The sequence below is a fragment of the Pezoporus wallicus genome, unplaced genomic scaffold (genome assembly GCF_028554395.1).
Source record: "Pezoporus wallicus isolate ANWC-B61680 ecotype Strahan unplaced genomic scaffold, APGP_CSIRO_Pwel_v1 scaffold_11491, whole genome shotgun sequence".
In the NCBI taxonomy this organism is placed as follows: domain Eukaryota; kingdom Metazoa; phylum Chordata; class Aves; order Psittaciformes; family Psittacidae; genus Pezoporus; species Pezoporus wallicus.
The window spans coordinates 7,100,905-7,115,441 of NW_026642649.1; the positions used below are offsets into that span (position 1 = coordinate 7,100,905).

At 41.4% G+C, this 14,537-nt stretch overlaps 2 protein-coding genes across 9 annotated transcripts in view; one reads left to right on the top strand and one right to left on the bottom strand.

Moving 5' to 3' along the window:
• The window catches only part of EZH2 (enhancer of zeste 2 polycomb repressive complex 2 subunit), a 50,589-nt gene extending 45,727 nt beyond the window's left edge, over positions 1-4,862 (top strand). For all 5 annotated transcript variants that reach the window (XM_057431542.1, XM_057431544.1, XM_057431541.1 and 2 more), the window contains exons 14-20: positions 394-519; positions 1,022-1,200; positions 2,018-2,113; positions 2,701-2,782; positions 3,553-3,633; positions 3,741-3,825; positions 4,527-4,862. In XM_057431542.1, the coding sequence (XP_057287525.1) occupies positions 394-519; positions 1,022-1,200; positions 2,018-2,113; positions 2,701-2,782; positions 3,553-3,633; positions 3,741-3,825; positions 4,527-4,587 (710 nt within the window). In that variant the 3' untranslated portion in view covers positions 4,588-4,862. The remainder of the gene's footprint in view (positions 1-393; positions 520-1,021; positions 1,201-2,017; positions 2,114-2,700; positions 2,783-3,552; positions 3,634-3,740; positions 3,826-4,526) is intronic.
• Positions 1-14,537, bottom strand: part of CUL1 (cullin 1) — a 304,698-nt gene that overhangs the window by 247,060 nt on the left and 43,101 nt on the right. For 3 of the 4 annotated variants that reach the window (XM_057431538.1, XM_057431537.1, XM_057431539.1), the window contains exons 14-22: positions 14,076-14,193; positions 13,030-13,106; positions 12,172-12,303; positions 10,806-10,898; positions 9,574-9,621; positions 9,398-9,480; positions 8,346-8,451; positions 7,358-7,471; positions 6,280-6,845 (exon numbers count right to left, since the gene is read on the bottom strand). In XM_057431538.1, the coding sequence (XP_057287521.1) occupies positions 6,765-6,845; positions 7,358-7,471; positions 8,346-8,451; positions 9,398-9,480; positions 9,574-9,621; positions 10,806-10,898; positions 12,172-12,303; positions 13,030-13,106; positions 14,076-14,193 (852 nt within the window). In that variant the 3' untranslated portion in view covers positions 6,280-6,764. Of the gene's footprint in view, positions 1-6,279; positions 6,846-7,357; positions 7,472-8,284; positions 8,452-9,397; positions 9,481-9,573; positions 9,622-10,805; positions 10,899-12,171; positions 12,304-13,029; positions 13,107-14,075; positions 14,194-14,537 lie in introns of those variants that run through there. The other variant, XM_057431540.1, reaches the window with a different exon arrangement.

The following is a 14,537-nucleotide window of genomic DNA, read 5'->3' on the forward strand; positions in this document are numbered from 1 at the left end:
AGTAAAAATTACTTTGGGTATTTGACCCAATTCACTTTGCTGAATATCAGTGTTACTCCAGAACACTGGAAATTGTACCATTGTAGTTTTGTTTTCAGTTTTCCACAGTAAGCAGGGCTCTGAGCACTTGAAGCAGCTGAGTCATGGGCAGAATAAAGTGCACCAGGAAGCAGGCAGCCAATGGTGACAAACACCTAACTGATGTTGCAGTTCTGGTTTGGTGGCGTTTGGGTTTTTGACACTACTCATTGTAGCCTTGGGATTCTTTTGGTAATTTTGGGGGTTTTCTTAGTTAAAGGACTAAAAGGGGATTTCTGCTTTCAAGAGTGAAGGGAACTGCCTGTGGTTTGTTTGCACCTTTCAACTTTACAAAATGTTGCTATTTTTATTCAGATGGGTCATCGAATCATGTTTACAACTATCAGCCATGTGATCATCCCCGTCAGCCTTGTGATAGCTCATGCCCATGTGTAATTGCCCAAAACTTCTGTGAGAAGTTTTGTCAGTGCAGCTCAGAATGTAAGTAAAGCATTTAAAAACTGTCTATAAATTTCTCTCACTGTCTCAAACATCTAACTCTGTGCTAGAAGTCTGTCTGTACCATGGACTTTGTTTGCACAAAGCCATTTGCATGAAGGCAGAAATAAGACTTTGGACTTAAAACTGAGGAAGACTAAAGTAAAATCGGGAAAGGAAAGTATTTGCAGTACTTCTGAATGTCCTGTACCATTGGCTATTGGGTGTTTTCATTTAATATTCAGATATGTTATAATCATAGCATCCCAGACTGGTTTGGGTTGGAAAGGACCTTAAGATCATCCAGTTCCAACCCCCTGCCATGGGCAGGGACACCTCACACTAGACCGTGTCACCCAAGGCTCTGTTCAACTTGGCCTTGAACACTGCCAGGGATGGAGCATTCACCACTTCTCTGGGCACCCTGTTCAATCTGCACTCTCTTAATTTTACAATGTCATTTTTTCATACTTGCCCTTTTTGTTTTCTATTTATTCTTTTTTAGGCCAAAATAGGTTTCCTGGATGTCGCTGTAAAGCACAATGCAACACTAAGCAGTGTCCATGTTACCTAGCTGTACGCGAATGTGATCCTGACCTCTGTTTAACATGTGGAGCAGCCGACCACTGGGACAGCAAAAATGTTTCTTGCAAGAACTGCAGCATTCAGAGAGGATCCAAAAAGGTACATAGCTGTATAGTTACCTGCCTATTGCTTTGGGTTTGAGGTGGCTTTATATTTTCATGCCAGACAATGGGATTTCTTCCATTTCTTCATGATAATAGGAAAAGGGAAACGAAAAAGGAGGTAGCTGTCACTGATGTTAGCTCGTTCATGTGCTGCTGTTAAGCTCTACTGTACATTTCATCATGTGTCAGTCAGCTGTTTGTGTAACTGTGCAAGAGAGTATCTCCTCTTACACATTCAGGCTTTGCTTGCAGCTTGCACATAGGCTGCTGTTCTAAAATGATAGCTCATCAGTCTTTCCTTGGATCAGCGTAAGGAGTTTCAGCTCAGACATAGATACTATTTCTTTTTTCACTTGTGGATTGTAATGCACAAACTTGTATACAGGCTACCAGAGAGATCTCAAAAGCCCGTTCACCTCTGTTAAATAAACCAACCAAGGTTTATTGGAACCTGAGGAACATCTTCTCACAAACTAGTTCAGTCCAATACTGAATTTGCCAGTAGCAGGCTCCTGTCTGCAGACATTTCTAGTTCAAAGTCTTTAGTGTATGTGTTTATATATAAACCACCTACATTTCAAGGTTAAACTTTTTACTAGTTTTCGGGTACTTCACTTGGCTTTTCTTTCACATACAATTTCTGATCCACAAGCTGCAATTTTAGTGTGTGTTTGATAATGAGAAGAATTTGTATTTGTTTTCTCTTCCCCAGCATATACTTCATAAAGGGATATACTTCAAACCAAAGCCCACAACAAAAAGCCCAGACAAAAACCAGACACGTCTAAATTTGTTGGTTTTCTCTCCCACAGCACTTGCTATTGGCACCTTCAGATGTGGCAGGCTGGGGAATTTTCATCAAAGATCCTGTACAGAAGAATGAATTCATCTCTGAATACTGTGGTGAGGTAAGAACAGAGATCACTGGTTATGTATGAGTTTAATTGGTGAGTTGTGTGTTGGCTGGGGACCAAGAGATTGTCTCTTGACTTGGTATTAGAGAGAGATGTGGCTGACTCCATATACAGTTACTGCTGGAGCTGGGAGTTTAACATTGGAATGTCACCAAAAAATTGGCATAGGTTCTTGTGAGAATGAGAGGCTGGAATGTCATTTTTGTCTTGGATGTAACTTTAGTTCAGACACGCCTGGAATTCTGTGCAAAATCACTTAGTATAGTACTAAAATCCAGCAGGCATTTTCATTAAATCACATGCTGTAGTAATAAACCCCCAAATTGGATTCGCAGTTTTGATTTTGAGATGAGAAGCAACTCTTACTCTCCTTCTGCTCTGAAAGAGCTTATTCATGCTAAGAGCAAGCCATTGTTGAGTGGTGAGTGCAGGGTGCTTGCTGAAAACAGTACTTCATGTTTAAGAATATTTTCAGTTGCAAAGAATAAAAACCTTTTGGAATGTCTGGGGTTTTTGACCTTAAGCTGCTATGCCTACCGAAGGGAAGAGGTGGTCTCTTTGACAAGTACTATTTCTTTCAGATTATTTCTCAGGATGAGGCAGACAGAAGAGGAAAAGTATATGACAAGTACATGTGCAGCTTTCTGTTTAACTTGAATAATGGTATGTATGTGCTAGTCACACCCCTTGCAGCATAGATCAAATACGCACAGTCACCATTTTCGTCAGCCCTGTTCTTTTGCAGGGTAACATGGAGAAGTTTTTTGTTCTTCTCCCCATCTTTTCCTAGCAGTGTGTGGATCCCTAATACTCACAGCTAGTGCTCTTCTTTTTTTCCTACATGTTAGGAAACATCGCTACAGCACTAAGTAGTAGTGATGGAACCTATTACACAAGAGGAGTAGAATTAGAATTTAATGAAGTAAAACTATGTGCAAGCATTAAGTAGCCTAAAGAATTTAAAAGGCTTGCTTGGGCATTGTCAAAGATAATTTTACTGTTAATTAAATAAGCAGTTATGTTGGGAGGATAAAAGCCACACAGATACATGGCATGTGGCTACTGCCACCTGAAGAGACAAATACCGACTGTGCTAAGTGTGAAATCATGGGACATACTTGAAAGCAGGAAAAAAAGCTGCTTTATGTCAATGTTGACTTAGCATATGTGTGGAGCTTGTCCTTGTGGAATAAAGTAGAGGAGCTTCAAATGAGAAACTCAGGTAGTGCCACCGTGGCGGGAGATAAATGGAAAGCACAGTGTTGGGCAGCAGGAATAGCATGTGTCTTGCAGAACAATACAGCTGTTGTAGGATGATGTGCCAGCTCTCCCGCGTGGGTAACTGAACAGTTACCTTTTCCAGCTGCTAATATCCTAGCACTCTAGATATTAAGCACAAATGTGTAGATGTCATTTGTTTCTTCCCTCCCTAGATTTTGTGGTTGATGCAACACGCAAGGGCAACAAAATTAGATTTGCAAACCATTCAGTAAATCCCAACTGCTATGCAAAAGGTAAGTTGTACATCTGCTTGCTTTTAGCAACATATGAAATGTGGGCTACTGAGAATACACATTTTTACCATTATTGTGTTAATATAAGTTTCAATTTCTTTTTACAGTTATGATGGTTAACGGTGATCACAGAATAGGAATATTTGCTAAAAGAGCCATTCAGACTGGCGAAGAACTGTTCTTTGACTACAGGTTGGTAGATGGATTTTGTAACTTCTTCCTATCATAGGCTGGATTAGCTTTCAGTATTTCTGCCCAGCTCACCACTGCTTACTGTGCCTGCCTCCTTTACAGCATCAGGTCTCAACAGCAGAGAACCAGTCCCCTTGCACAGATATTAATATGAGATAGTATAGTAAGAATGACTTGAGAAAGCAGCTGGTTAAGAGCTTTGCAAACTTGGAACAGCAGCTTGTGTAGAGCAAAGTTTAGTGACAAACAAGGACAAACCTGCACATCAACCTTCATCAGGCTGGGTGCCCTAGGTACCCGCTGGTGTTCAGAAATGGGAAGAAGTATTCTTGTGTTATTAGAGAAGTGCTTGTTAGGGTTGTGTTTGTAATTTCCTCTTAAGTCATCTCCCTCGAAGAAAGCTAAGCTGTCCAGTGATGATACTGTGTAAGTCAGTCAACCTTGAGGAATGCAGCTGCTTTCCACTAGCCAAAAAGAACTTCAGCATTGTGAGATTCCACTGTGATGTTTCCTCTTGGTCAAACTGCTCTAAAAGCAGTTTCTGGAGTAGTGTCAGCGTTATTCTGCATCAGCTAATGCACGCAAGGATTAAGGGCCCCAGCTTGTGACCGGGCTCTGGTGCTGCTTTTTTGTGTCAGAACAAAGTGAAAATGTTCTGTGTTACTGGGCTTGATTTTTGGTTTTATTTTCTTTAATTTCAGATATAGCCAAGCTGATGCCCTTAAGTATGTGGGCATTGAAAGAGAAATGGAAATCCCTTGACACCAGCTACCTCTTCTTTTAAACAAACAGCTGCCTTATCTTCAGGAATTTCTAGTACTGTGGGCAATTTTAGTAAAAACAAAAATGCAATTTGCAATTCTGTATTTGCAGAGTACTGTAACTGTAATTTATAGTAACAAATTTCAAACCAACCCCAACTTTTTATTGCCTTCTCACCAGCTGCAAAGTGTTTTGTACCTATGAACTTTTGCAATAACGTGGTGTGGTACATTTTTCAACCTTGAATAAAGGATACTTGAACTTCTTCATTTTTACTGGAACTGTGTTGGAATTTTGTGTCAGCCAGTTGAGGAAGCAACGGGAATTCTGCCCTTCAGCTTCTGAGCAAAGGCAAGTACATGCTTGTCTATTCTGTTAATGCTCCTTGATTAATATGAAGAAAGACAGTGCAGGAGACATCAGTGAGGATGATCATCAACCAAACTCTTGTCACAATATCAGTGTTTAAAAGTTTTTCTCTGCTTTTGCTAAGCCTCATCAGTCCTTACCTCATACACCATGTACAGAGAAACTGCTTTAACCAGTGAAGGGCTAAGGCTGGGCTTTGAGCCTTGAATCATTCAGCCTGTTTCTTTTCACCCCACCACTCTTATACCCTGCTATAACCTACTAACTCAAAGCTTTCTGCCTGAAGAGGCTACGCAAACCACACAAAACAGCGTTGTAAAGCCAGCACAAACAGCAGCACAAGCTCCAGTCTTCCAAATTCCAAGATGCAATTTGAAAAAGGAACATCAAGAGGCTTCTATTACCCAAGCTGCAGTCCTCAGGGCAATTTTAAGTTCTTTCTGAATAGGGACAGCAAGCATGCAAAAGCTCAAGTGGGGCTGAGACTCATCTCCCATTTTCCAAATCCATTTGGATCACATCTAATACTGCTCCATTATTTTATTTTCTTAACCCACAGCCTTGTAGGTCACAGCTCCACTGTAACCATGAAAAGTTCAATTTCCCTCAGAGAAAAATGAGAATTGACACAAAACCCGGCTCCCTTCATGCCAGAACAAACACTGAGTAGAACCCACATTCTAAGGGCGGGGGGGGGGAAGAAGGGTTTGGCTGCAAAAATTTGGTTAAGTAAGTTACCAAAAGGGAGACCTGTGAGGATGGCAGCGGTGAAAGTCAAATTTCACATGGACAAATGAACACAGAACAGTGTAAGAAGAATGGAGTGAAGTCTGGTCCCTCAATACAGGTGCAGTAACACTCCAAGCTATTTTAATTCTCATCACAGGTTGCATTTCATGGTCATTAATGATGTTCCAGAACACTCAATTTTCTGTCCTAGTCAAAGAAAGGGGTAGCCAAAACCTTCTTCATACAGGGCAGCACTGAGGCAGAGGTGATGCCCTTCACAGTATATTAAACAACACTAGAAACCCCTCCACTATCAGATCAGCAAGTACTGCTGTGTATATTCTAAGTGTTTTCTATTTTGCATACCCTGTGAAATCATCACAACTTTCTTTTCTGTTCAAAGCTATTTCCTCTCAAAAAAGAAATAACACATCTGATGGTAGATGACAATTCATTGCTTAAAAGAACAAAGTGTGCTTAAATCGCCAGAAGCCCTGGCAAAGGAGGAGAAGTGAAACGAATTTCTACAGCTTTCATAACCATTATACCTTTTATTTACATTTAGAAAGATAAATCATGAAACTTAAAACCAAATGCAACTTGTACAGAAATCTTTTAATTTTTTGTTTTGTTTTTTATTTATCACACATTAAAAAATGAAACACACTATACAAATGGGTTTTCATAGCAGATTACACATGGGTCCATTCAGACTCGCTCTCAAAGTGCTGCCAACATTTCTAAGTGCTGCCTGGGATGGCAGCTGTTTATCCTATAGCCAATGTATTGATTTAAATGCAGTAGCATGCAACCCTTAAAGGAGAAGGGTTTGATTCCTTTCTGTTCTTAAATTAGGTTAAATGGCATTGGTGTCCATATTTACATACTTGAAATGTATCAATCCTGAGCAGTTCTGATGTAAAGCTGAGACTGGCTGATGGGAGTCCTGGTCTCAGGTATTAAAAAGGGAGGTCCAAATGGCAGCAGGGTGGCTGCTATGAAGTTCCGTTGCTTTCGTTCTTTCCATCACATACCTATTTGCCGAGTGTCACACAGTCAAGTAATTGCTAATAAAAACGTTAAGCCAAGTAACTGTAGGTGTCCTTCTCACCATCTACACGTTCCAAGTACTCCTTCTCGATCAGGATGTCGATGCATTTCTGTGGGAGGAACAAACGCAAGTGGTGGGACACCCCTCTATGGCTGCTACAACCTGCGAGTGATTTTGGCCACCGAGCTTCCTGCCAAGTGAAGCAGGGGAGTAGGCAAAGGGCACAAACCAGGGCAACTCTGACCGCATCAAGCAGAGGACTTCACTAATCCTCTTTGTTCTAGGAGAGAGCACGAAACTTTCTATTGAGCTGGGTCACTAGCAGTGGAACTCCCACAACTGGGAAGGCAGGAAGAAGAGGTAAGCCTGGAGCGAAGACTGTAAGCTGGCACTGATGTGGAAAGATGCAATCAAGCTGCTATTTTACCACTGCCAACAGTACAAAACACGCATTTTCTAAACACCCTATTTCTGGTTGAAATATTTCCTACTTATTTACAGCTCCAAAAATCTGTCCCTACCCACCCCATCTCCTTGGCTTTCCTTTTTAATTCAGCAGCATGTATTCAGTCTATGTCCTCCTCACCTTCTGGAACACGGGTTTAGAGCTGTGGTTCTCACCTTAATTACTGGAACTCGTGGCTTGAACCTTGAGGACAGCTGTGTTAGCACTTCTCCAAGGAGTTGCTGGTGTTTTAGAACCTTCCTCATTTTCATGATTCTCACAATAGCAGCCTGCACAGCAAAGATGGAAAGGTGCTTAGGAGCAAACTACTTGTCCTGCTGCTGGATAAAGCCATTTTTACTTCCCCAGCAGATCATGTCTGCTAGCACAAGAAGCATCATCACAGCAACCCTGAGCACAGAGGGGGAGAAGCATGCCTACAGGTGTCCACTACTCACACAGACTTTAAGCACTCAGATTCTACACAGCATACAGTCAGCAGAAGTGGTTTTGACATACGAATGTTACAAACTATGCTTATGGTCAGTCATAACAATAGTACCAACCGGTACCAAGAGCTACATGAAACCACACTTAGGTAACAGAAAGCCTTACTTCATATATATAACCTTACTGTGACACTCTAAGTAGCACATTTGTATTTCCTTCCCCCACCCCTTTGCTTCTCAAGTGGAGCCCAGATGAACTGATAGAAAACACACGGTTAAGTCCATGCTACCTGGCTTTCACCCTGCGCGGACGTCAGGGGGTGTCTGCATCCACAGAACCCAAACCCTCATCAACATGATATAAGCAGACATGAAGAACAGTGTCCTACCATGCCTTCCACATTTTGGAAATGCCAGGTTGGACAGGGCTTGGAGCAACCTGCTCTAGTGGAAGGTGTCCCTGCCCATGGCAGGGGTTGGTACTGGACGAGCTTTAGAGTCCCCAAACCAGTCTGTGATACTATGATTTTCTATGACAGACTGCAGTCACCCTTAAGAGCACTGTAAATACAGTTTTAGCTCTGACGCAGTGCAATGCAATGGCCTGTTGTCTCTTAATAGAACTCAAGAAAACCCCACAATGAATTTCATTACAGGATCACAACACTGTAATTCTGAAGTTCACAGCATGGCAGCATCCTGCAATGCAAGTCACCTGAATCAGTAGTTTCCTATCTTCCTCTATGTTTTTGTGTGTAGTTTCTTGCTCCTGCTTCTGTTCAGTCTTCATTGGCACGTTGATGTTTACCCTTAATTTCTTGCTGTAAAGGAAAACACCAGAGGTCAATAAAACAATGAGCCTGTTTAGAAACCAAACAAACCCTGAGCAAAACCCAACTCCAGAAAAAGCCAGGGCATGGGGAATGCTGGAGCGGAGAGGGGATCTGTTACTCTAGTATAGTCCTGTGTGCCGTATATTGGGAACCACCGAGCCACGCAGTACAGTGACCCTGAGCTGCTTCTATCACTGCCTTAACACAACTGACCAGGAATTCCCTAACCTTTAATTATTGGTCAAGGAGGGAAGAAAACAGATAAAGAGTGAGGTACAAGGAAAGGGTTTAAAATGTTCCTTTTGCTCAGATCTTATCCTCAGGAAGCACTGAACTCCTCACTGAATGTGTGTGTGTTTATGTCTATGCTCTGGTAAGCATGGTAAGAAGTCACCACAGTACTGTGAAGAGCTGAAAACACACATTGAGAGAACACTGGTTAAAGTAGGTAAGAAAACCTCCTGATAATTGAGGGTTGTTAAGTTCCCCAACCACTGCTCACTCTGAAGTTCTAAACTGAACCTGCTGATCTCCTGTTCCCTCTAGTGGACAAGCACTTAAGACTTTGACCTTTGTTGGGCACTGTACGCTACTGTAACCTTACAAACCATAATGTGTTTTGCTGAGTGCATGCAAGTCGTGCACCTTGGTACAAACCAGCACCATTTCTTACCAGAGATAAATTAGACAAGAATTAGACAAGAACTGAGGCACAAGAAGGACATCCAGGCTTTGAGAGACTTCATGACAAAGTCAAAGACAGCTGAAACCTTACCCACCCCCCCCAGGCTGGTAATGTTGGGTCTATATGTGAATTATCATTTGAACCCTGGAACTTTCATCCCACGTATTTTAGGTTTTACCCAAATTGAAAGCAGAGGAGGATGCTCCCCATTACACACAAATGATGGATGCTGCTGAAGTTTTTCCTTACTTTTTATAACCAAGATACAGTTTTATTAAGGTATCTGGTTTTAACTCCACCTCATCAACATTTGCATTTTCATCTTCCAAAACCTGCAAGGAATGAATAAAACAAACCAATAAATACACATCCCTCGATACGTGTTGCTGAGTGTTAAGCAGCCATAAAAAAGCAGGAGTACTTACAAGCAATTTGGATTTCAAGAGTATCTGTAGAACTTGTGCCAAGATATCCTACAAAATTACAGAGAGCATTAGCAGTGCAGACAGCACCTTTAACTTACAATACTTCAACAAGAACACATATATTTAGAGTAAGGTCTAGCAAGCATAGAACACTGTAAAATGAGTGAGAAGAAGCAGTCGAAATGTAAGTAAAGTGAAGTAAAGTACAGTAAGTAAAGTAAAGAGAAGGAGTAAAATGTAATATGGTCCCGTCCAGGTGTCAGGATGTATCCCCCTTGCAGTCAGTGAAATAACATCAAATGCTTTAGAAAGACTGATGCCAAACAACAGATCTTTCCAGTTACTGATTTAGGAGCCAGATTTATTATGGTCCAACCATAACTGGGGCAAAAGAAATAAGCAAATATCTGCAAACAAGCATCTATTATAAATGATAACCCCATAAAAGCCCTGGGTTTGCTGTGAACCAGCAGCAGCCGTAACTTTCTAGACAGACATTCCTAAAACTAAAGATCGCACTGACTAGAAGTTGCCCCACTTCACACAAGATGCAAACCTAGTAGTAAAGGACACGGGTGCCAAATAAACTACGGCCATCAAATCCACTTGGAAAGAAATGAGGGAACCTTTTCCACAAGACAGTGAGCCAATAAAGCTGCAGATTTCACTATGGCCATGTAGGTAGGCCCTGAGATGCAAAGCAGAACAGATGCACAGATCATTCATTCAGGGGAAAATGCTGCTTTTCCTTAAATGCTGTCTTTTAATATTACAAGGTACACTGTGGGATACTGAAAGCATCCTACCAGAGCTCAGTAGGAAGCTAGACAATTCACTGCAGTCACAAGGAGGAGTATATACACACTAAGATTCATCAGAAGACTAGGCAGTTACAATTACAACAAAGCAAATTGGCCAAGAGTAGAGCACATCTGTCTCCAGGACAGAAAACAATTCTGGCTTCAGGCATAGAATCTCAGAATGGTTTGGGTTGGGAAGAGCCCTGAGATCATCCATTTCCAATCCCCTGCCATGGGCAGGGACGCCTCACACTACACCATGCTGCCCAAAGCTCTGTCCAGCCTGGCCTTGAACACTGCTAGGGATGGAGCATTCATCACTTCTCTGGGCACCCTGTGCCATGTCTAATCCCAATTTCTTACAATAGCAGGAAGAGCCCTGAAGACCCACAGACTTGTTCACAAGTGGGATAAAATGTGCAAAGTCACTACCATTTTTATTTGGGTACTGTCTGTCAGCTGCTGCACGGTGTAGGCATCTTCTGTGTTGTACTGCAGTAAAATCGCCATCTGGAATGTGGATGCCTAAAAAAGAGAACGAAGGGGAGAGGAGGGAAATCAGAAAATGAGAATGAACTGCATCTGAACAGCCTGAAACTCACCAGTCACACATATATACGGGAATATCTGGACAACAGAATAACCAACTCCTGCTCATCATTACAATACAGAAAACTCTACTGTTGCTCATACAACCAGACCTCTACCTTCCAGCGTTATCTAAACATAAGCCCTAAGATTATGATCATTTAAGTGGCTGCAGATGCTTCATCAAATCTTCTATTGCGGTGTCAAAGCCTTATCTATTTGTTAATATAACTTTTAATTATTTTCCTCTGTCAGTCCCTGCCTCCTACCCATTTCATCTTCATTAAAAGCTCCAGCGAACACTGGATTCATCCCCACAACCCTCCCAGCTCCAGCAGAATAATGAAACCAAGTTTATAAACAAGGCTTGTATCAGTGGCTTATTCACACCTATCACCAGAGGGTTAACATATGCTGATGACAAGCTCGAGTCTGAGGTTATATTGTTTCTTCTCACTGCTGTGAACTCCCCTCTTCAGTCGACTTTGTCAGCGAAAGCAGACAGGGAGGTGTAAAGAGCCTGAGATTTTATGCAGAGAGGCTGCAGTTCTCTCACACAACACAGTTCAACACCCATTTAAAACCACAAGTAATGTATTCCATTTAATAAGTCAATTTGCTTTTAAACAGATCTGAAGTATCAATAAATAAAGCACAGAATAAAGGCTCTGTTAATCATAACGCCAACCACCATCTGGGGAGGGCTGGCATTTATGTTCACCTCAGTAATACATGGCTCTGTAGCCAGCAGGTCTTGCACCTTTGCTCTGCTTTATTTAAGGGCAGTAGCATTATTCACAGGAATAAAGCTAATGAATGCATGTGAGCATCGTACACAGTAGCTAAACATGTATGTGTGTGTATATGCATACAAACATACGCTCCCCACATCCCCGATTAAGGAACTGAGTGATTTAAAATACTTATTGAGATGCATCATTACATACTGCTAATGAATATTCTGACATACAAATTCACCGCACTACCCATGAGTTTGTGTGCAAGCACAGGTATTCACAGAGACTCCACTCCTTCAACCTCTACACTCTTCATTTTAAACACATTTATCTGCACGATGGTCCTTTAAGGTAAGGAAAGACAACTATCTCCACTGGAGCAGAGCATGAACGCATGTCTCTTAATGATCAGCTGCACCCAGCCCTGTGACTGCAATCACCACTGAGTGCTATTGGCACAACGTTACCCTTACCTGTAACGTGTATCTGTTTTTGAAACAGTTGGTAACCAATTCCCCTTTGGACAGCTGATACAACCACGTTAATTTCCTTCCACTGTGACGACTGGCATAAAATGCAGTAAATCTCTGATAGCTCCGTTCTAACTGTATAAAAACAACAGCAAATAAAGAAATTACATTATTTACCTCCATCTACCATCACTAGAGCGTGCTCTGCAACAAAGGAGACTCAAATCTCATCACCCTTCACTGCCATGTTGTCAGAACGAGACAAACAGAAACCCAGAGCATTCAGATTCTTCAGACTGGATGAAGGTTTTCCTGTGTTAGGAGTTTCCTCTTGAAGTGTCATTAACCATACAAACCTAAACAAGTATTAAGTTCCATTCTCCCTTTTGCAATACATTAAGCAAGGGTAGAAAGGAGATTTCTTTCCACCACCTTCATCCCCCAAGTACAGCAGTTAAACATATTTCTCACGTTATGTATTCATGAATTGCTTGTTCTGGATTAAGCACTCAACAAAGAACTGATGACTGTAATATCTAAAGGTTTTACTGGACAAAGCCAAAGCAATGGCAATAAAATTATACGCAGAAACACACACCAACAAAGATTGTCTTCAGCTCCTGTTGGAAGTTTCGAAGAAAGACGCATTAAGCAGGGTCTTCCCACAAGAGAAAGCACTGCACACAGCTCCCTCCTACTACCTTACTCAATCAGCTTGTTCTGAATATCCTCCAGCCAAACACCAGAGACACCTCCAGCCCTCTGTGACACACACCAGAACAGGAGGAGACAACAACCTCCTGAAACAGGTTTCTCACACAAAGATTCCGTGTTTGGATGAACCAAGCGCAAGCGCCTCACCTCAGACGGCAGAGCAAACGTGCAGGACTGCTGGAATGGCCACGATCCAGAACTCAGCACCTGGATGCTGAAATCCACTGCAAGAGAGGTGAAGAGGCTGAGCTCTGGCATTATCGCCTTTGCTCCTACCAGTCTCATAAAACACACAGGCCCCACTCTAACACAAGAAGTGGGGCCTGTGGGGGTTTTTTTTGGGCCTTTTGCTCAAACTGACATGGTGAAAAATACTAAGCTACATATTTTTTATTCAGACCACAAACCAAAGGAATTCATGTAAGAAATCACTGTACTTGGAGAGCTTTAGATTTACGGTCACAGTCACTCCACTTTCTCTCATTTGCAGAGGTTATTAGTCTGCTTCTATCCCCACAATGGATTTCACTTTTAACGTGCACTGTAAGCATTCATTTTTATGTGTAACTCAAACTCCCCACCCCACAGCACACAACTGCAAGAGCAAACATTTCACATTTAAAGCAAAAACTAAGTACAATTTAAGCCTGACAATGCACGACTCTAAATGTAACCCAACAGTGCTTTAAAGAACTTGTTTCAGTGTGCTTTGGTGACAAATATACATCTGTAAGCATACATCTATACACTTGTATGCCTGTAAGTAACTGAGCTGTTTAACAACCTACCAAGCAATCTCCTTTTGCCTTACTGCTTTTTACACAAGTATGACATTCAGCCATATTGTGCTCAAAAATGTTTGAAGAAAAACATCTTTTCTAATCAAAAACAAAACAGGAAGAAATAAAGAAGGAAAAAGGAAAGACGGGATTCAACTTCATTTAGTTACATCCCAAAACAAGAGCTGTGAAATCAGGAGGAGACTACCCATACAGAAGATATAAAGTGCTACTATAGAAGACAAAGTACAAACCTAAAAGACTGATTTAAAAATCCTAGATATCATGGCCAAAATAACACTGACTTCTGGGGAGGTGATGTCTCAATCAAGTATTTCCCTCCTACAGTGAGCTCTGCAGACATAAGAAGAAGCTGAACTACTCAACAGTAACTTAGGTAAAGGTATTACTTACAATCTAATGGTTCTGAATTGGTCAGGTGCTTTTTAAACTGCTCATTCAAGTCCTTGCTTACACCAATATCTTGGAACATCCGCTGCAGCTTGGAGGTATACTCAAAACCACAAGCTTGCTGTATTTTAAAAGCACAGGTACATCAGCAACACACGTTTTTGACATTGGAGAACACAATAACAAAGTATCAGAGCCTATTTTCTTAAAAGAAGATGTACAAAGTTAAGTATTGGCCTTACTCAAAGTGCTGATCCAAACCAGACACACTCTTTAACCATCATCAGAAAGTGAAGAAAGTTTTCTTTACAAAGGAAGCAATGAAACAGACTACTAGAAGAGTATTAGATCATATTCTGCTTGACCCTGAATGAACAAGGGTTAATGAAATTAAGCAACTCTTCAGCAGTCATTCCCTTGGACAATTATATCCATGTCATTCATTTGGATAAGAATAATTAGGCT